Below are 20,890 nucleotides of genomic sequence, written 5' to 3' on the forward strand. Positions count from 1 at the left end.
CCAAAACGTTTCTCTAGTGAACTCCAACACGCTCTGAGGAAGGAAATAACATCAGTCATACGTAATCATTTTCAGAAGAGAAGGAACATCTCAATTTATTTTTTGAGGGTACAAGAACCCTGATATAAAAAATCAGACAAAGGGCTAGTGAACTAACTCAGTGAGAGTGAGTAAGGCTGCTTGCTGCCAGGCCTGACAAGTAGGATTTTATCCCCAGGACCATGTAATAGATGGATAAAACTGACTTCCACAAGTTGTCCTCCAACCTCTACATGTGCACTGTGGCACATGTGCATGAACACACACACACACACACACACACACACACACACACACACAAACACAAACACAAACACATATAGTAAAAAATTTAAAACAGACAAGATGTTAAAGAAAATGATAAATCAATAGTCTAAACATAAGATCTTTAACAAATATTAAGATGTATTTCCATAACTGAAGGGTTAACATTTGAAATGAATGGATATAACTGATCATAGTAAAAATACAAAGGAGACGGGCCTGGTGACTCACATCTTTAATCCCAGCATTTGGGATGCAGAGGCAAGTAGATCTCTATGAGACTGAGTCCAGTCTCATCTATGTAGTGAATTCCAGGCCAGCTGGGGCTGCGGGGAGACCCTACCTCAAAAATAGTAACAACAACAAAAACCCACAAAGGAAATAGCATACATAGATGCACAACAAATGACAAAACTGAACATCTATTCATGAATTTTTAAAATTCTTAGTAAAGCAGGAAAAGGAAAGACTCTTCCTCAACCTGATAAAAGGCATTTATGAAAACCAACAGCCAACATCAATAGTGAAAGACTGAATACTTTTTCTCTAAGAAAGAATAAGTTTGTCTTCTCCAGTCACACGCACACACACACACGTACAATCTTTTTAACTTTTACTCATCAAAATGTTATTTTAAATGATCTACTGGATATTTTAGGAAAAAATGCTCATTAAACATAGCTGACAACAGACTTGATTATATAGAATATAAATCTATATAACATAAAGAATGCCTACAAATCAATAATACCAAAACAACTCAATTCTATAAGTGGACAAAAGAACAGGTACTTCATAAAGATATCAGGAAGCACATGGAAATCTGCCCACTCCATTAGCTATTAAGGGAACACAAATGAAATCCATAGTGAGATAGCTAAACTACAAGGGCCACCAACACACACGTTGGCAAGGATATAGAACAACAGGAATGTATAGAGATTGCTGGTGGGAGTGTACAATGGTAAAACTACTTCACAAAATGACCTGGGAGCTCTCCAAAGATCTGACATATCAGATGTGATCATTCATATCATTCATTATGTTTTTCGCCCCAAAAGAAATGCAAATATATGCACACAAGTGCATTTTTCCAAAGTGTTCATACCTTGATTACTCACAGTCCAAACCAAAAGAAAGAACTGACAGGTTGTGGAATATGGTCAATAATAAAAGGAATAAACTGCTGGTAAGTATGGATAAACTGCAAAGACGTGATACTGAACAAAACAAGCTGGACCTAACAGAATGTAGACGAAATTCCATCTACAAAGTTTTTAGTTTTGTTTACTTGAGGCAGGGTCTTGCTATGTTGCCCAGGCTGGTCTGGAATTTAAGATTCTCCCGACTCTGTCTTCTGAGCACTAGGATTACAGGCATATGCCACCATGTTCAGCTACCAATTATATTTTAATTTTTTTCTGGTCTTTTTGAGACAGGGTCTCCCTACAGCCTCAGCTGGCCTGGAACTCACTATGAGACCATACTGACCTTGATTTCACAGAGATCCACCTACCTCTGCCTCCCTAGTGCTGGAACTAAAGGTATGCATTACTATGTCCAATTTAAATTTTAAATTTTAAACAAGCATATCTAACACTTTAAAAATTTGCACATTGGGCTGAAAAGATGGCTCAGTGAAAAATAGGACTTACTGCTCTTTCAGAAGACCCAAGCTCGATTCCCAGCACGTATGCTGGGTGGCTCACGACTGCCTCACCACTCCAGCTCCAGAGAATAAGATGTGCTTTTCTGTAATCTGATGAGGGCATTTGTACACACATGGCATACACACACAGATATAAATTAAGCAAAAATAAAACAGATCTTTAAAAAGAACTAGAACATTAATAAAATAGAACATTAATTTCCAGATAGAGAATGGACAGTTGGTGAAGACAGAGAGAACTTTCTGGAACTATAGAAACGTTTCATGTCATAATAGGGGTATGAATGCATATGTGTATCATTTTGTTCAAATTTCATAACTGTGCTGGATAGCTTTAGTGTCAACTTGACACACCTGGGTTGAGGGAGCCTCAATCGGGGAATTGCCTCTATTGGACTGGCCTGTGGCCATGTCTGAGGGGCATCTTCTTGATGAGTGATGTGGGAGGGCCCAGCCCACTGTGGGTGGTGCCACCCCTGGGCAGGTGGGCCTGTGTTGCATAGGAGGGCAGGCTGAGCAGGAGCCAAAGAAGCAAGCCTGTAAGCAGTGTTCCTCCATGGCCTGTGCTCCAGCTCCTGCCTCCAGGTTCCTGCCCTGAGTTCCTACCTTGGGCTCCCTGATGAACTGCGTGCAACCTGGGAGATGTAAGACAAATAAACCCTTTCCTCCCCAAGTTGGTACTGGTCAGAGTGTTTTGTCACAGCAATGAAGAAACAAACTAAGACAATAACAGATTAGTGTTTTTCAATTCATGTCAATTTCACCTCAAGAAACAGAACCTTAAGATCAGTAAGGTGGTGGACTGTGAGTGGAATGAGTTCTAGTTAATAAAGGGTGACAATGGCCATGCTCCCTTGAGGAGCCTGCAGCCAACTCTTGAGTATGTCTTACTTCCCAAACTCTTCTTTGAGAAACCCACACCGATGCTCCTGGGTATGCCTTACTTTATTCTGAGTGCCTCTTTCTTTTTTTTTTTTAAGACAGGGTTACCCTATAGCCCCAGCTGGCCTGGAGCCCGCTATGTAGACCAGGCTAGCCTTGATCTCACAGAGATCCGCCTGCTTCTACCTCTGAGTACTGGGATTAAAGGTGTGTGTACACACCACCCAGCTTTGCCTCTCTTTCTTAACCCTCATGCTTAATCCTTCAACTTTGCTTCATAAAAAAATAAAATAGTAACAGAATCTTAGTAATCGTAAAGTGGGGTGACAGGTGTCTATGGGAGTTTTTATATTCTCTTTCCTTTGTATAGTTCTGAAATTTCCATGGTTAAAAAAAAAAAAAACTAAAAAGCAACAACAATCAAACCACAAGGCTAATTTGCTAAATTATCTGTTCATGAGAAACAGCTCTATGAAACTGATCTGAAAAGTCTACTTACTTAACCTCAGCATCTCTATGTGACATCTCAGCAGTGGTTCCAGACCACAGTTTAAGCAGCACTGTTCTGAACTTACTTTGTCTCCTTCTTTTCTTCACCACATAAACAGAAGCAATAACAGTAATAATAAAAATACAACAGTAATAGGAGAATCCTCTTAAAATGAAGAATAAATACATCAAGAACTTAGAGCAGTGCCTGCACAGACAGGCTCTGTAAATATTAATGTTTATTCTCATTATTACAACCTACTATAGACTTTTTTTCATCCCTACACTTTCTCAGTTGTTAATAATTTTATGCCTTATCTGAGTGATGCCCTTTATTCTTCAAGCAGCTGACTCAAATCTTTCTGCTTATATCTTTTCTAATTCAAAAATAAATAAGTAAATAAAGACCTACTAAACTGATAATCAGCTTCAGAGATTAAATTCAGCCCAGACACCACCTGTCACCAAGGGGTGGTCCTATAGCCAAGTCATTACTGTAATTTGTCTACAAGGGGCAGGTATCCAATCATAGCTAAGTCTACTGCTGCATTCTTTCTCCCAGGCCCTGTGTTGTTGGGGTGCAGCACCCTGAGAAAGTTCTTAAGCTTCCCTTCTTGTTCTGGTTCTCCCAGAGGCTGGGGAGTTGGGCCCTCCAGTGATTCTATGCGATGGCTCTTGCATCCTTCTGATACACCTACCTTTCATCTCTAAGCTGGCCAAAACCGGTTTCTATTACTTAGATGGCCAACAAAAGTCACATCTGAGCTCTAGAATATACATCACTTTCTGCCAAACCCTCTGAACTAACATCTGCCAATTGCTTACTGCTTGCGAGGCATATACAAATCTGTGCTGTGAGCACCGTCACAGATTGGACAGGAAAAGAAAGGATGAGACATTACAAAGGCAGAGAGCAACAGGAAAAAAGGTAGATACAGGGAACTGAGGTTGATACAATTTCACTGGAGAATTAAGGCACAAAACGCACATAACTGAACCTCAATAAATGCTGACTGCTGACATATTAAATTAGGGATTCAGAGTTTACTCTCCTTAGAATGGTTCTGCTGAAGATTTCTGAAAGAGAAAAAGTTCTACACTATGAATCGTGCTTTAGAAAGAGCACTAAACATCTCAGTCAGGCCTCCAGAAGGCTCATCTTACTTGTGGGCTGAAATGCCTATGCATTAAGTTACCTATGCTTCTAACTACAGACATTTACCAGCAGATTTGAGGAAAAGTAGAAATTTTTGTTTCAATATCAAAATGGTCTTTCCACGTGACTCTGAAGAAAACTGAAGATACTTATAAGGATACTCGACAAGTTAATTTAGAACCAACAATTTTACACACATGACCCAAGATAGACACACTATTAGGACTGTGTTATAACTGAGAAACTGCTAAGTGCACTCCTGTACTCTCTAGCAAAGACTACCCATGTTTTGATGAACATACTTTATGAGACACTCCATAATTCAGAAGAGTACTGCACAAGCACGTGGCAGATACAATACTGTGACCATAAGTTATCTTAAACACAGACCCTTAATATTACAGTGATGCCCAGATTCACGAAGGTCATATCGTATTAACTGTGCTTTCCAATTGCAGAAATGCCAAAATGTTAAGTTCTATTAGCACCATTCTAGAAACAGGAGAGACAGCAATCTAATTGTAAAAATTGTTGGCTTATTCACTACTTTCATGCTCATTTAAAGTAACAAATTTTCTTATTTAATTAAATGTTGTGTTTGGAGAAAGTCGAGTGAAAAGATGTTATCTGAAATGGAAAAAAATTTTTTTTTAATAAGAAAAAAACACAATAAAAAATTTCAGCAAAAACAATGCACATGACTAAAGTCAATCACAGCGATGGTATATCTTGGAATAGCAAAATAGTTAAGTTACCGAGTCAAAGGTCAAATTTTTTTCATACCCCTGTAACTAGTGAACTCAAGAACTTTAACAGACGATGAGACAGTGGGAAAGTATCAAGTGGCTGCTACAGAAGCTGCACCTGTCAGCCTGCATATGTTCTACTCAAGACTTGTAGGAAGTAAGTTAAATGAAGACCCAGCAGTGCCTGGCTGCGAAAGCGAATAAATACTCCATGCGTGGCCCCAGCGGGCTAGGTTCCTCCCTGGCTGGCCTCCACCTGGATCGAGGAGGTGCGGGGGCGAGGGAGAAGAGGTGGGGGCGCGGCCTCTGCCCAGCGACCCCACAGCCACCCGGCGCACCGTCCTCCTGCCCCGCCCCGCCGCCCGGGTACTCACAGCTCGGGTCTCATACAGAACGAGCTTCTGGACCGAGCTAATGATGGGGGCAGCAGCCGTGGGCATGGCTCCAGCCAATGGCGGCCCCACAGCAGGGCACCAGGCCGCGGCCCAGGTCGTGGCAGGCGCCGGGCCGCCCCAGGGGGCCTAGCAAGAAGTCGCAGCAGACCCAGCACGCCGGAGCCTGCAGAAAAAAAAACTGCAGGACTGAATCTGCTACGGACCAGGGAGACGCAGGTGTTTCCGGATTCCAGAGTCCCCGCCTCCCAGCAAGCTCCGCCTCCCAGCAAGCCACGCCCAAGCGCGGATGGGGCGGGGCTCGAGAAAGTAAGGTGGCGAGGCCGTGCCCAGGCTCCGGAAACCTGCGTGCTGCTCAGGGAGGAAGCTACCAGCGCCATCTTTGTTAAGGTCAGGAGAAAAAAAATGGGCGGAGAAAAATTGCCCAATTAGCTCAAGTCTGGTTTATCTCAACCCTCTAGAGAAGGCGGAGGACTGGGGATTTCGGTAGCCCCCTTTGAAGCGGTTTCTCCATGTTGCAATTGGCCTGCCTCGTCTACTCTTATTTTCCTGAAACCTACCGTCTGGTAGTCCCTGGGTGTCTCTTTCCCCACTCTCCTTTTGTTGGCTATTTTATCTTCATGAGAGTCAATAAAAGTTCGTATTACGGCTGTATGACCCACGAATCTGTTTGAATTACTCAAAGGTAGCAAATTTGGAGTTTGCCACTGTTTGTGTCTGAGGCTAACCGTTTGTAAATTCTAGACTAGGCGGTGTAGTGGAAGAGCACTGGGCGCAGGAGGTCGTTGGTTAACATAATGTTTGTTCCACTCGCTGTGTCTGAACGTAAGTGGATAATTGTGCACAAGCTCTGTTCATCGCGTCCACATTTGTGAAAGGAATAGTCTTATACTTACGACAGGACAGAAGCAGACACAAAAGAATTTACGGTGAATTACAACACCACCTCCCGAGGCTCCGCCCTCTAAGGGGCCCTGCGTGGTGCCAACAGGTTTCTTAGGCAACCGCCCAACAGATCCCTAGAGCCTCGGGAGAGAGCGGATGTTGTGGTCCCTGGTCCACAGTGAACAGGTAAGCAGCCTTTTCCCCCTGTACCAGGAGGGCGGTTGCCTCACTTCTGGATATGGGTTTTGTTATCAGTTGCACAGAATCCACCTCCTGCGGGGATCACGTACCAGTTATTTTTCTTGCAAAACTAAACTTCACGATCTTTCTACAAATCAACCTTTCAAAACCTGTTCTCCTTTCAATAACTAAGGTATGTATCTCACAAATATTTACTGAACACCTGCTACAAGAGCTTAAGACGTGCTGTAGTGGTGGCCTAGGAGGAAAGTGCTAGGAAACAAGGACCTCTCCAATCTGAGAATCCACCGCTAGAGGGTTCTCAATCCCTGGGAGTGTAATAAAATGTGAACACATAGCTGAATGTGACATTAGAAGTCATGCTGTAGACTCAAAATTGAGAACTTATGAAGGATCCACTTACCTCCACCTTCGCTTGCATCTTTTAATTGGAAAAAAATAACTCTCATCCATTTCATAATGGAACTCAATTCCTAATATTGTTAGATAGTTGCAGAATACATTCGTAATTGTGGGAGTTTTTGCTTTTATTGCCAATTTAGAAGAAACTATTGGTTTTTGAAAATATATTTCTACTGTATTATTTTAAGTAGACACAACTTCAATAGTTCTAATAATACTAGTATTAATTTGTTAACATTCTATAATTTCCACTTCATTTTTTTGTGAATGTAATGTTATGTAAAACCATATCATTGTTTCCTTGTTTAATGTTCAAGAACTAGGGGTATTAGGGGCTTTAGGGACTGGAGAGATTGCTCAGCATTTAAGAGCACTGGCTGCTTTACAGAGGGCCTGGGTTTGGTTCCCAGCACCCACATTGCAGCTAAGAACCATCCATAAGTGCAGTTCCCTCTTCTGACCTCTGTGGGCATTGCACGACACAGGTGTACTTACAGGCATGCAGGCAATACACATGTACATATAAATAAAAAATAATATATAAAAAGAATTAGGGGCTTTAAATACATTTGTAAATATTTCATTGCGGTCAAGAAAAAAATTATGTTATTTCAGTTATTTACATGTTTAAATATGTAAATAACATGTGTTTTTGAAAAAAAGACATGGTCTTGGTGCAAAGCAAACACATCCAAAACATTATTCACCTAATTTGTTTCTGATTAATTTCATTGAAAGCAGCATAATTGAAATCCTGCTTCTTACAGACATAACAGTTAAAAGAGGAGTCTGTGCCTAGAACCTACTTTACAGCTCAAAGTAGCAAAAGGCTTCCAAAGTGATTGAAAGATTTAGCTTGTAGACAGCTGTAAGTATCACATGTATGTGAAGCTTTAGTTATGTGCTGTTTCTTTCTCAACTGTTAATGACGTGGCTCCTAAGCTGAGTAAATTCATGGGCCCTCTCCTCAGCCTTCCCAAGCCAACAAAGGTGGGCACTTCAGCAGTTTTGTGTTTTTTTATTGTAGTGTTTTATATTATGATTTCTGAAGAGAAGACAGAGGACTATCCTTTTGCAGATATATTTAATGAAGATGAAGTCGAGAGAAACTTTTTATTATCCAAACCTGCTTGCTTTATTATATTTGGGAAACCAGTAAGTTATCTATTCTTATTTGATATACTTTTTATTTCAAATGACAATTTTCTTGTTGACATACATGAATGGAAACCACATAGTGTGCTCATTTTTTAGTGTCTGATAGATTTTCATCATATCACTTCCACTCTGACATAATATTGGTTTTAAATTCATAACTGTCATTCTTCTGTGCACAACAATTGAAAAAGAATCCAGATTATATTTTTATTTTTTTATATTTTAAGGAAATTGACATTTCAAAACATTGTACCATAATGGTACATACTAGCACGTGATCTAAAGTTATTCAGAGTTGATTTGTATATCAGATCTGCTTAGGAATTGGATACGAGGCTCTCTAGATGAAGATAGGATGCTAGTGGGATGACCTGGGGTGTCTGTTAACACCTGAAGCTATGGAGGGGCAATGGGCCTCCAGTGTGTTAGAGGACCAGCTATTGTCTCTCCACAAAACAGGAAGAAAATAAAGGGGCTCTTCTAAGATTGCTTGCTTCTAGACATTTCTAATAAGGACCTCTAAATAAGAGCAAATTTCAGTCACCAAGCTAGTGGATAGTTACCAATAGAGTACTGACTCCTCAGAATAACAGGTGTTAAGGGTTGGATCCTATCTTTGACTTACTTTTTTTTTATAGGAACACTAGATCTGACACCAAGAAATATTTCCCACAATTTTCATTATGTTTCTGAAAACATGGTTTTAAATGTCAGCACTGACAGCAACCAGATGCAAATATTACTTCATGAAAGTGACCTTTTATCTTTAAAATAGGCTGCTTTCCAAAGATGTCAGTTAAAAGAGATTTATTTGCTCTTGAAAATTATCAAATGAGCTGGGCCTGTAATCCCAGCAACTTTGGGGACTAAATCAGGAGGATCACAAGATCATGGCCCACCCAGGCTACGGTGATCTCAAGGTCAGCCAGGGCAGCTTTCTGAGACTCTGCCTCAAAATAAAGGGTAAAATAGGGCTGAGGATATAGTTCAATGGTAGAGTTCTTACCTAGCATGCATTAAAGCCCTGTGTTGATCCCCAGGATTGCAAAAAGAAAAGAGACAAAAATTATTAAATGGAAGTCTGCCAAAGCATTCATTTTCCTTTAGGAAGGAAAGAAAATTATGAGCCTCAACATATAATGATTTACAATTAGAACTGGAAATTTTGGCAAATGAATTCAATATCATGATGGTATAACTTCCTGATTTCAGGGATCTCTTTCCTAATTTTCCCAAATAATAATGTATTTAGATAATCAGGATATGTTGCATATTCAAGAATTAGTAGAGAAAAATGAAGTTTAAATATATAGGGTCCTCTCTTCATTTTTATAGAACAAACATTTATGTAACAGTAAACATCAATAGGATTCTTTACATTGGTGTATCTGCTTCACTGTGAAATGAATGTTCTGTTAAGTTTTAAATAACATTTTTCTTTTTTAAGGGGGTTGGGAAGTCAACATTAGCCCAGCACATATCACAGGCATGGAAATGTATTCATGTTGAAGGTAAATTTTTTTCCAATATTTTAATATGAATGAATACTTTCAAAGATCCATAAAATAGAGTTATGTAATGAATTCAAATCTACCCATCTGCCCACCGTCTTAGATCCATAATTAATACTTTGTCTTATATCCTTCATCAGACATCTATCCATCTATCAACCCAGTGAATATTAACTTTATAATGGCACCAGTCCAGTCATGTTTATTAAATGTCTTTGACTCCATTCTTACTATCTCTAATTCTCTCATTCCATAGTTTAGAACTTTTTTGACATGTGTGTTTGAGTGTCTTCTTATTACAAATGAGAAGAGAAAGAATTCACAGCTTTTCTTGGGAGCGTTTTCCAGAACCTAACTACTTTTAATGCAAAATTACATTTTACTTATAAATATCTGTGCAATCTGTAAGACAACAGACCCCCCCCATCTTGTTCTAATCCTTTTAATAAGTAAAACTGATCATTGTGGGCAAAGATTAAGAAATTGTCTTTCCACACACTATGAAAACGATACAAATTGGGTTTTTTAGAACAATCTGGTAACACATAACATATACACAGAGAACCTTGAAATTTTCCTTTTTTGACCAAAAAAGTTAACATCTAGAAAACCTTAAGGAATATCAAGCCTTTTATAAATCATTAGCAGCTGATGTCATAATTCAGCACCAGGGTCCCCTAAGTCAAGCCCCCTTCTATTCCTATCTCAGAGAGCCTTCTGTCAAGGAACGGTGTATGTACTCTGAAAAGGAAGACATGTCTTTGAAATTTTAGCCTCAGGACTCATCTTTTGAAACAATGTTAATCCATTTTAACTTTTTTGATGTGATCTTTCCTTTCATACTATCAATGTAAAAAATTAATGGGGCCTGGACATAGTCAAATGGCTATGAAAGAATTTAGACAATACTACTGTACACTTTTGCATGATACGTGGCAATTTACAAGTTGCCATCATACACCCCCTCATTTCATCCTCTCATTGTCTTCCATACTACCCACAGCAAGCATATTCAAGATACATAGGCATTTAGGGAGTGGACTTCACCCACAGTCTTAGGCTGGTAGAGTGGCAAATTCAAACTCGCTATGGAACATATTCTGCTGCCTCTACTTTGATTAACCTATAATGTGTGTAAATATGCTTATAAATTCTAAAGTGGTATATACATAAATCTTTGCCACCAGTTACAGATATTCAGAAAGCGTTTCTTATTTTGGCAATCCTAATACTAGCTTGTGCTAATCTTTGGAATGCATGTTTTAGCATTATCGGTTTTGGAAGAACACATTGCTGCTGAAACTGAATCAGGAGTTATGGTAAGCACATCTAAATAACAAAGTTACCATGATAATCAATAAAAGCTTTGAATCCCAGGCAGACGTTGTACATAACACACAGTATCTGTGCTTGCTCTCAGCTGCAGTCGATGCTGGTCAACGGTCACAGCATTCCAGATGAGCTTGTCACGAAGCTCATCCTGGAGAAGCTCAACTCTTCAGAAGTCTCCCACTTTGGTAAGTTCATGCTCATGTGCCTGCCCAGAAGCACAAATAGTGTCTTGGTTTCTTTCTTTTGTTTTGACCCTGGAGTCTCATAGTCCCTATTCAGCTGAGCATCTCAGATTCATTTGCTTGTTTGCCTTCTTAAGTCTCTGGAGTCTACATTTTAAAAAATGTGCCTCAATGTTATGTAGCATCGTGTCATCCGATGAAAGCATCGCAAAGGTGTGTGGTCCTTCTTGCAGTGCCTCTGGCTTCTACAGATGGTGCTCATGCTCACCCTGCTGTCACCAGGTTCAGTCTCTGCATTAATGCTTACTTGTAAAGCAGAAGACATGGGAGTTAGAGCTTCCCTATGACTTCAGATATTGCCTGGGCTTTTCATGCTCATCTAGCCTGCTTTCTGACCACACACCATAAAAGTCTCTCTCTATTCAGATGGATGCTGAGCAAGGGCTTTGGTTCTATAATTTCTCCAGACAAAGACCATTGCAGCTAGAGTCACTAAAAAGAAAACACAAGACATTTTTCAAAAGAAGGGAAGAAGAAGAAAAATTAGCTTGGGAGAAAATCATGTACCTAAAACAGATGATGAGTGACAGAAGGAAAATTCAGAAAGTTGCTTTATGTTTTCAGTAAGTTCAGAGAAAACATCGGAACTATTAAGATTCTAGGGTAAGGACTAGAAATGTAGTTCAACAGTGGAGCAATTGCCCAGCATGCTCAAGGCCCTGGGTTCAGTTCTCAGCATGACAACGCAAAAATAAATAAATAAATAAATAAATAAATAAATAAATAAATAAATATCTGATAAAATAAAATAAAAACTATGTCAGAGCAAGACAGTATTGGAAGCGGCAAAAACAGACTTGTCAAGGCAGCTATGTCTCTATGGCCTGTAACTATAGACAGAAGGAACTATCTCTTTCTATCATCTATCTTCATAGATGATACATATACGATGCACAGATGAATATAATCCATACATGCATCTGATCTCTGTATATCAGATAATAGATAATATATAATACCTAATTTACATAACCTATGAGTTCTAATGTAGGCTAAAATGTAAACATATATACTACAGTGTGAATAGCTACACTTTATTTGTAACTATATTTATCTAGCACACCGGCTACTCGGCAGTGATACAGAGAATGACCTTGGGGAAAATACCTGGATTGTAAAAGGTTAATCAAGAATAATGGCAGAAAGGGCAAACACAGAATTCCAGCTGGGTCAGTAAATGACCTCAAAAGGCATAGTAATTAAAACTGAGTATGTATAAAAAATATGAGCCACTATTTATTTATGCTTTATTCACCTCTTGAAAATTTAGACTGGTTTAATGGCTATGAAAAAGATGGCAAAATTTTTAAGTATTGCCAAAAGGAAAAGCTACACGAAAACAATCCATGGTGCCATTCACAGTTCATAACGGCTTCAAATACTTGCCAGAGAAGAGTTCAGATGGAAGCACACAGAGGGATTCGTATAAAGATCACACACAGAGTTTGTCACTCGACATACTTGTCTAATCCTGTTGCACGTGCACGTCTGCCTGTTCCCCTCTCAACTTATTTCATGTTGAAACTACTGTATTGCCTGTAAGCTCATTCATAGTTTTTTGACGTGTATCTCTTAATAAAGGCTGATAACTTATTATCACATTATCATGATCATTCCTTGACATCATCTGCTAACCAGTCTGTGGCCAAATTTTACTAATTGCCTCATAGTCTTATTTTAGATGTTTTGTTTAAGAAGGATCAAACAATTTCAAATCCAGCCGTTGTTTGGTGTGTCTCAATTATCTTTTAATCTCTAAATTCCCTTCATTTCTTTCTGTCTCCCCATGTTTTCTTTGTGGAAGAAACTGGTTATTTGCTTTGTAGAGTTTTTCCCATTCTAGAATTGACTGATTGCATCCCCATGTGTTTCTCTGTCCCTGAAACTGGTTATTTGCTTTATGAGTTTTTCCAATTCTAGGACTGACTGATGGCATCCCCATGTGTTTCTCGGTCCCTAATACTTCCATATACAGATCCATCTAGAAGCTAGCAGAGCAAGCATGGTAGAGACGAATTAAGTCTGAGGGCCACCCTTTCACCATTTGCTTGCATGAGGTACATTCTGGGCATCACAGCAGGCTCACTGAAAGGCTGCAGTGGAGACAGGGTTCAGAGCCCTTGCTACCCAGTCCTCACATTCATCTAACAGCACTTTCAAAGAGAATTTCTAAAATCTAGCACTCTGCTAAACACAGTTTGAAAGTCTGTGCAAATTCCCAGTAAAGATTCTTATTCTAACATTTTGTTTTAGCCTGTGGCCTGGTAGGAGGCAGATAAGAACTTGAAAGTAAAAAGCTTTTGAAACAGGGATATAACTTGAGTCAGGGGGCTAACTGAGGCTAGAAATGGATGAATCCAAAATCTCTAGAGAGAGATGTGCATTGCCAGAAACACTGCACAGGACAGTATTTCTAAATTCAATCTTTATTTTTTTCTGTCATATTCTTTACCATTCCTAAAGCTAGAGCCCTTTTATAGAGATCCCATCTTTAAAAGCGACCCCCCCATGCCATCTATAGTTATCTCTTCACATACAATCTATTGTGTTATCTTAGTATTTCACCAAAATCAGTTTCTGGGAAACACACCTCCTCCCAAAAGGAAGAGACAGAGGCTGTGCCTGGATGTCCTAGATAGCTCTTCTCTGCTCTGCTTCTGGGTTCTGGAAAACTCATTTTCCCCAGTGAAGAATAAACAGCCTCAGCGGGCACTCCCTCCCCTAGGTGTGTGGCATTGTGAGTGGTCTTGCAAGTCACTGGTCAGCAGTGTGCACATTCATGTCTGGCTGGCCAGAGGTCTTACAGGTATCAGGGATGACACAAAGCTACCTGATGTTCTGAATTCTGAACCCCATCACTTCAGTCTGAAAGCAGTAGTCTTCAGCTTCAGTTTCAGGGAAATACTGCCTCCTCCCTTCCAATGTGCCAAGAAATGAGAAGAAATGAGGGCAAATTAAGAACATGGGCCTGGATCACTGAATTCCCCTGGGCAGAGGTCTAGACAGTCTTTCTGTTTCCTCCCTCCCTCCCTTCCTTCCTTCCTTCCTTCCTTCCTTCCTTCCTTCCTTCCTTCCTTCTCGTTTCTGGGATCAGAAAAGTGGATTCATTGACTCTGGTTATTTACCAAGAAAATCTGAGAAATTCTGAGATTTTCACAGAATTGAGTACTTGTTCTGGAAGACTATGAAGTTGCTCTACATCTACAGTGGTGAGACAAGCCTAAATACCATGATTGTCTCTCCTCCACACCTCCTCCCATAGCCACAGTATTTTCATTGAAGTTCATGAAGAAAGTCCAGCTTCATACAGATATATAGCTAGAAAATTAAAGTATTTTGATTGACTTTGGAGTAATTATGGATATGTTTAATATTATAGCGATTCTCAACAAATGGAACTTTCTTTAAAAGTTAGTTGCATTTGGGAATTTGAAATCATATCTGTGAACTTTTCAAACTCTGGTATGTTGAAATCCTTTGTCTATTTTATACTTATAATGAACCTCTTCCCTAGGTATGACTGTGTGGCAGTATGCATTTTATTTAGAAAATATGTGTTCTCTGAATTATGTAGAGCTCCCAGATAGTAACACAATTCATTATACCATAGCAAAAAGTCGGACTTGTTGCCACCACTGCCACTGTTGTCAGGAAAAGCCTTAAGAATTAGGGGACTGCTAAGCTTATGGCAGTGGCTATGCAGTTTTCCCAATTTCTAATTTTCACCTAATTTTATCGTTGGCAGTAGATAGTATCATGCATCCTTAAAGTAGCTGGCTCACATTATTTACTTCTAATAAAATTTTTGTTAAGTATGGAAGGCTGAAGCTACTTTGTCAGTTCTCCTTCCCAGAAGAAAACAGAAAAGTAGCAGAAATGTAGATGAAAGACTTTTAATTCCCATTTAAGAAACTGAGACTTTATTTTATTGAGAGAAAAATTTCTTGAGCAAGAAAGTAACATAATTTAAATATATATTAAGGAAATTAATATGATGATAATCTCCAAGACAAATTTCAATGAGATTTAGGCATCTGTGTGGGAATGTAAGCTAATAAATGTTCTAAGCCCAAATCATATTCTGTACTGTTCCTAAAGCTATACAGTATGTACATGAGTGGTTTTATTGCTCTCTATAACCTACATGAACATTATGTACATACAGTCTACTATATTATTAAATACTAATTTAAGAAGGAAAATAGTAGATCATGTAATCCTTATAATATGCATTCATGATTCCTCATGTGACCTTTCCTAACTTACAGAATTGCTAGCATGGAATTTCCTTCCGTAATACCTCATCTGTCCAAAATAAACTGACATATTTTAATTAACATTTATTTACTTATTATACAGGGATGTATATGCATGCATGTGGAGGTCAGAGAACAACTTACAGGAGTCAATTCTCTCCACCGTGTTGATCCTGGAGATTAAACTTAGGTTGTCAGACTTGGTGACAAATGCCCTTACCCACTGAGCCATAGCACCAGCCCCCCTGAAATAGAATTTTTAAAGATGTTTCTTCGTAGCTCTATGGTATTTTTAATTGGAAAAATATTATTCATAGTTGCATTTCATGTGGCAATAACTTTAATTGTTAATTTAAATTTTGACAGATAATTTTATGAACTGTATTAATCCTCATTAATAACTACATATTTTTATAAAATCATCATAATAAATCCATTATCTCACATATTATTAATACAAAAATTATTAATTTACATTTTACTCCACAGGTTATATTCTCACTGAAATACCATCACTTTCACAGGATGCCATGACCATTTTGCAGCAAGTAGAATTAATTAGAAATTTAAAATTGCAACCTGACATTATAATCAATATCAAGGTAAGAATATTAGTTGTTTCTTAGCATAGCAAATCATTAATAGTACTTAAACTCAAGGAATGTTTTCACTTTTTTTTGGTCTTCTTAAGACAGGGGCTCCCTGTAGCCCCAGCTGACCTAGAACTAGCTGTGTAGACCAGGCTGACCTCAAATTCAGAGATCTGCCAGCCTCTGCTTCCTGAGTGCTGGGATTAAAGGTATGCGCCACCATGCCCAACTATGTCTTCATACTTAAAAATTTTTTTATTTCATTTTTAATTGTATATATGTATAAGTTTGTGCACATGAGTGTAGGCACCTGCAGTTCTGATGTTATGATAAAATACCCTGACAAAGGCAACTTGGGGAAAAAGGGTTTTAGTTTACAATCCCATGTTAGTCTACCACAGTGGGGAGTTCAAGGCCCCAGGGACTTAACATAGCTACTCATATGACATCCACATCAAGAACACAGAGAGAATGAATGCTCGCCTACTCAGCTGGCTTTCTCTACTGTTTTACAATCTAGGGCCCAAAACCAAGAAGGCTGGGTCTTCCCACATCAATTAACACAATCAAGACAATCCACAAATATCCAGACAGGCTAATCTGACCTACATAATCCCTCATTGAAACACTCTTCCCAAGTGATCCTAGGTTGTGACAAGTTAACAATTAAAACTAGCCACTACACAAGTTTAATAACCTGAGGTGAAAGGGGAAATGTGACTCATTATGAAATATTATCAATAAAGAAACAAACCATTCTTCAGGAAAAATAAAACTCCCATTAAAAACAAAAGAAATCAGGGCTGGACAGATGGCTCAGTGGTTAAGAACACTGACTGTTCTTGCAGAAGACCTGGGTTTGAATCCCAGCACCCACATGGCAGCTAACAACTGTCCAAAACTCCAGTTCCAGGGGATCTGACAGCCTCTTCTGTCCTCTGTGAGCACTGCACGACATGGGTGCGCTTACCTACATGCAGGTAATACACGCATACACATAAAATAAAAATAATAAATATTTTTAAAAACAAGAGAAATAACTACTAGAAAGATGCCTCAGCAGATAAGAGCACTGGCTGCTCTTGTAGAAGACCCAGGTTCAGTTCCCAGTATCCATATAGCAGCTAACAGCCATCCATAACTTCAGTTCCAGGGGATCTGATGCCCTCTTCTGGCCTTCATGGGCCTTGCATACATGGGTGCTTTTCTTTGCATGCAGGCAAAACACTCATGCACATAAAAATAAAAATGAATAAATCAGTCAAGCATGGTGGCACATACCTTTAATCCCAGCACTTAGGAGAGAGAGGCAGGAAGATCTCTGTGAGATCAAGCCCACCTGGTCTACAGAGTGAATTCCAGACCAGCTGGAGCTACAAAGAGACCCTATCTTTAAAAGATAGACCAAAAAATAAATAAATAAATAAAAAATAAATAAATAAATAAATAAATAAATAAATAAATAAATAAATAATAAATAAAATAAATTGAATAAATTGAAAGAAAGAAAGAAAGAAATCTATACAAATCATAATACAAGATACTTAACATAGCCCTTAACCCCCCATTCCTTCTGTAAGTTGGACAATGAGCATCTCATGTCGTTTCAATTGAGTAATCCAGTGTGATTCACTTTTCAATGGTTTGACTTCATTTGGGGAAAAGCCTGGAATTTCTAGGGCAGAAGTTTGCAGCCTTTTCCCATTTTTTAGGGAAATTTTTTTGTTTAACATGTGTATAATAGGAAATAAAAGCTTATTCTCATGTTTTAAATGATTTGATAATGTTGTTTCTTAGTGCTCTGACTATGATTTATGCCAAAGACTTTCTGGGCAAAGACAGCACAGTGTAACAGGGTACATGTACACCAGAGACCAGTGGGATCCTGAAATCATTGAGAGTCGCAGGAGAAAGAAGAAAGATACTCCCCAAACCAGAAAAGTTGAAGAGGAAGAAGAGGAGGAGGAGCAAGAAGAAGAAGAGGTGGTTTCCCAATATGGTCATTACCATATATGACACTTCTAAAATTGGTTATACTTGGGGGCTGGAGAGATGGCTCAGGGATTAAGAGCACTGACTGCTGTTACAGAGGACCTGGATTCAATTCCCAGAAACTACATGGCAGCTAACAACTGTCTGTAACTTCAGTTCCAGAGGACTTCTGTGGGCATTGCATGATATGGGTGCACTTACATACATGCAGGCAATACAATTATACATATAAAATAAAAATAGGGGCTGAGGAGATGACTCAGTGGTTAAGAGCATTGGCTGCTCTTGCAGAAGACCTAGGTTCGGTTCCCAGCACCCATATGGCAGCTAACAACCGCCTGTAATTAAAATTTGTTAAATAAGTAGTAGGAAAATTTTATATATATGTATGTATTGTCTTCTTGAGACAGGGTCTTTCTGTAGCCCCAGCTGTCCTGGAACTCACTATATAGGCCAGGCTGGCCTTGAACTTACAGAGATCCACCTGCCTCTGCCTCCCGAGTGCTGGGATTAAAGGAGTGTGCCACCACACCTGGCTTGGAAAAATTTTATTTTTAAAAAATTTTATTAAGTCTGAAGGAATTCGGCAAAAATGTGTCATGTCTTCAGAACTATTCATTTTTATTTGTTCATTTTTTAATGAGTATATATTAATCATACAGGTTTAACTATGACATTTTCTTTTGGGGGCAGTAGATATGGTTTTTATTTCAATGAGGTGAAACCAGGTTAGAGGATGCACTGGAGAATACATTCTAAGAGAAGGAAACAGCATGGACAGAGCTTGTGAGAGCAGCAGGTGCACAAGCCATTTCAAAACACTTCATAGCTCAGTTCAGCTTGAGTGCAGAAACAACAGAGAGAATAAAGCCAGGCCACAGTGCCACTCAGTAGCTGCATCCAGGACAACTTCTTGACTCTCTCTCTCACTAGCAAGACTCTACATGGGCTAAGTTGCTACATGGTAGTCAAAGCTGCAAAACCAATCAGTGGATTAACTGTATTCACTAATAATGAATAAACTGTAATAAATCAAAGAAAAAGAGGGGAGAGGATGTAGAGTTACCCTACATAAATGGAATGCATTCTCAATATTTTCCAGAACTTCTTAAAACAATCTTTATTACTTTGTGTGTGTGCTTGTGTGTCTATGTCTATGTCTGTGTGTGAGTGAATGACATGTGTGCAGGTGGCCACAGTGCTACAAATCATCTGTAACTCAAGTTCCATGGGCTTTGACACGCTTTCTGGCCTCTATGGACATTGCACACACAGGTGCACTTACATACACACAGACAAAACACTCATACACATAAAATAGAAATGATTTTTAAAAAAACTTTGAAGTTCAGTTTCTAATAAAGACCTTTAGGGGGTTCAGTCTTTGTGCCAGAGTCCAGAGTCTCTAATCTTCCTCTTTTCCTTGCTTTTCATCACAACATGGCATCTAGGTGTGTGGCTCTTAAATTATAGTCACTTCCCTAAGACAGGTAAATTCTGACTCTCCCTTTGTTCTTTTCCCCTATTTAGGCATTTATTGCTGAAGTGCAAATGGTAACTGATATCTTTCAATACCTGATCCAGAGACCTGAAGATTTTTTGGAAAATATTGAAAGCACTGTGAAACTTTATAAGGAGACAATTCTCCATGCTTTGGAAGTAAGAACAAGACATAGTGCTAAAATGGGAGTGTTGATGTTTGTATTTTATCTCCAGTTATATGGTTTTCATGTATCTTTGGTTCCTTGTAATCTTTGATTCTCTGGAAATTGGTAGAAAGTCCTTATAAAAAGGATTACAGTCTCTTGTTTTTAAAAGATTTGCTTATTTTTTTTGTTTATGTATATGTGTGTGGGCCAGCATGAGTTTATATGTACCACCTGCATGCCTGGTGCCTGCTGAGGCCAGAAGAGGGCATCAGATCCACTGGAACTGTAATAACAGATGGTTGTGAGCCTCCATGTAGGGGCTGGAAACTGAATCTGGGACCTCTGCAAGAGTAGCAAGTGCTCATAACTACTGAGCCATTTCTTCAGCTCCCCCAAGAACCTATCTTAATGAAAGAATTTGAAATATAGAAGAGTATCGTGTACTGCCTTGTTTAGTTCATCATTATTTATGGTTAAATAAATAATGCTGTCAGAATATGTTATGTCTAGAAAGAAAGAAACACCAGGGTACAGTTTTATACCTTCTTATGTGAAAAACAGAATGTAATGAATAATTAAGGAGATGATTCTTTTCGTACTATTGAAATACAGAGAATGTTCATTAATTCTCAAAGAATGGAAAGTGACTCTGGGCGAGGTAGCACATGCTTTTAGTCCCAGCACTCAGGAGGCAGAGGCAGGTGGATCCCTGTGAGATCAAGACCAGCCTGGTCTACATAGTGAGTGAAAAAGAATGGAAAATGAGATGGGGTTTATGGAAGTAGGTAAATGAGGGAACTGTCCTTGGATATCATGGAGTCATGTGGAAGGATAGAGCCAGGTTTTATTTTTATCTGAAACCTTAAGGAAGGATGAAAGTAGGAGTTATTTCTCAAGACATTTCTAATTTCTAGGAACACAGGTCTCAATAGAATTCAACATAGTTCATCTAAAACTATAAAATCCAGTTGACTTTAGATTTTAATATTAAAATGAAAGCAAATAGCAGAGAAAATTAGTAATATATTCTTGGGA

At 38.9% G+C, this 20,890-nt stretch overlaps 2 protein-coding genes across 3 annotated transcripts in view; one reads left to right on the forward strand and one right to left on the reverse strand.

Moving 5' to 3' along the window:
* Positions 1-5,936, reverse strand: part of Fig4 (FIG4 phosphoinositide 5-phosphatase) — a 184,493-nt gene extending 178,557 nt beyond the window's left edge. Inside the window, exon 1 of one of the 2 annotated variants that reach the window (XM_008852422.3) lies at positions 5,620-5,926. In XM_008852422.3, the coding sequence (XP_008850644.1) occupies positions 5,620-5,685 (66 nt within the window). In that variant the 5' untranslated portion in view covers positions 5,686-5,926. Of the gene's footprint in view, positions 1-5,619 lie in introns of both variants that reach the window. The other variant, XM_029555727.1, reaches the window with a different exon arrangement.
* Positions 5,937-6,608: 672 nt separating this feature from the next.
* The window catches only part of Ak9 (adenylate kinase 9), a 156,171-nt gene continuing 141,889 nt past the window's right edge, over positions 6,609-20,890 (forward strand). Inside the window, exons 1-8 of the mRNA XM_008852452.3 lie at positions 6,609-6,708; positions 8,153-8,280; positions 9,731-9,794; positions 11,061-11,113; positions 11,215-11,311; positions 16,114-16,226; positions 18,012-18,197; positions 19,737-19,865. Of these exons, the coding sequence (XP_008850674.1) occupies positions 8,164-8,280; positions 9,731-9,794; positions 11,061-11,113; positions 11,215-11,311; positions 16,114-16,226; positions 18,012-18,197; positions 19,737-19,865 (759 nt within the window). The 5' untranslated portion in view covers positions 6,609-6,708; positions 8,153-8,163. The remainder of the gene's footprint in view (positions 6,709-8,152; positions 8,281-9,730; positions 9,795-11,060; positions 11,114-11,214; positions 11,312-16,113; positions 16,227-18,011; positions 18,198-19,736; positions 19,866-20,890) is intronic.

This window comes from Nannospalax galili, unplaced genomic scaffold (genome assembly GCF_000622305.1).
Source record: "Nannospalax galili isolate Female #2095 unplaced genomic scaffold, S.galili_v1.0 scaffold646, whole genome shotgun sequence".
Taxonomy (NCBI): Eukaryota; Metazoa; Chordata; class Mammalia; order Rodentia; family Spalacidae; genus Nannospalax; species Nannospalax galili.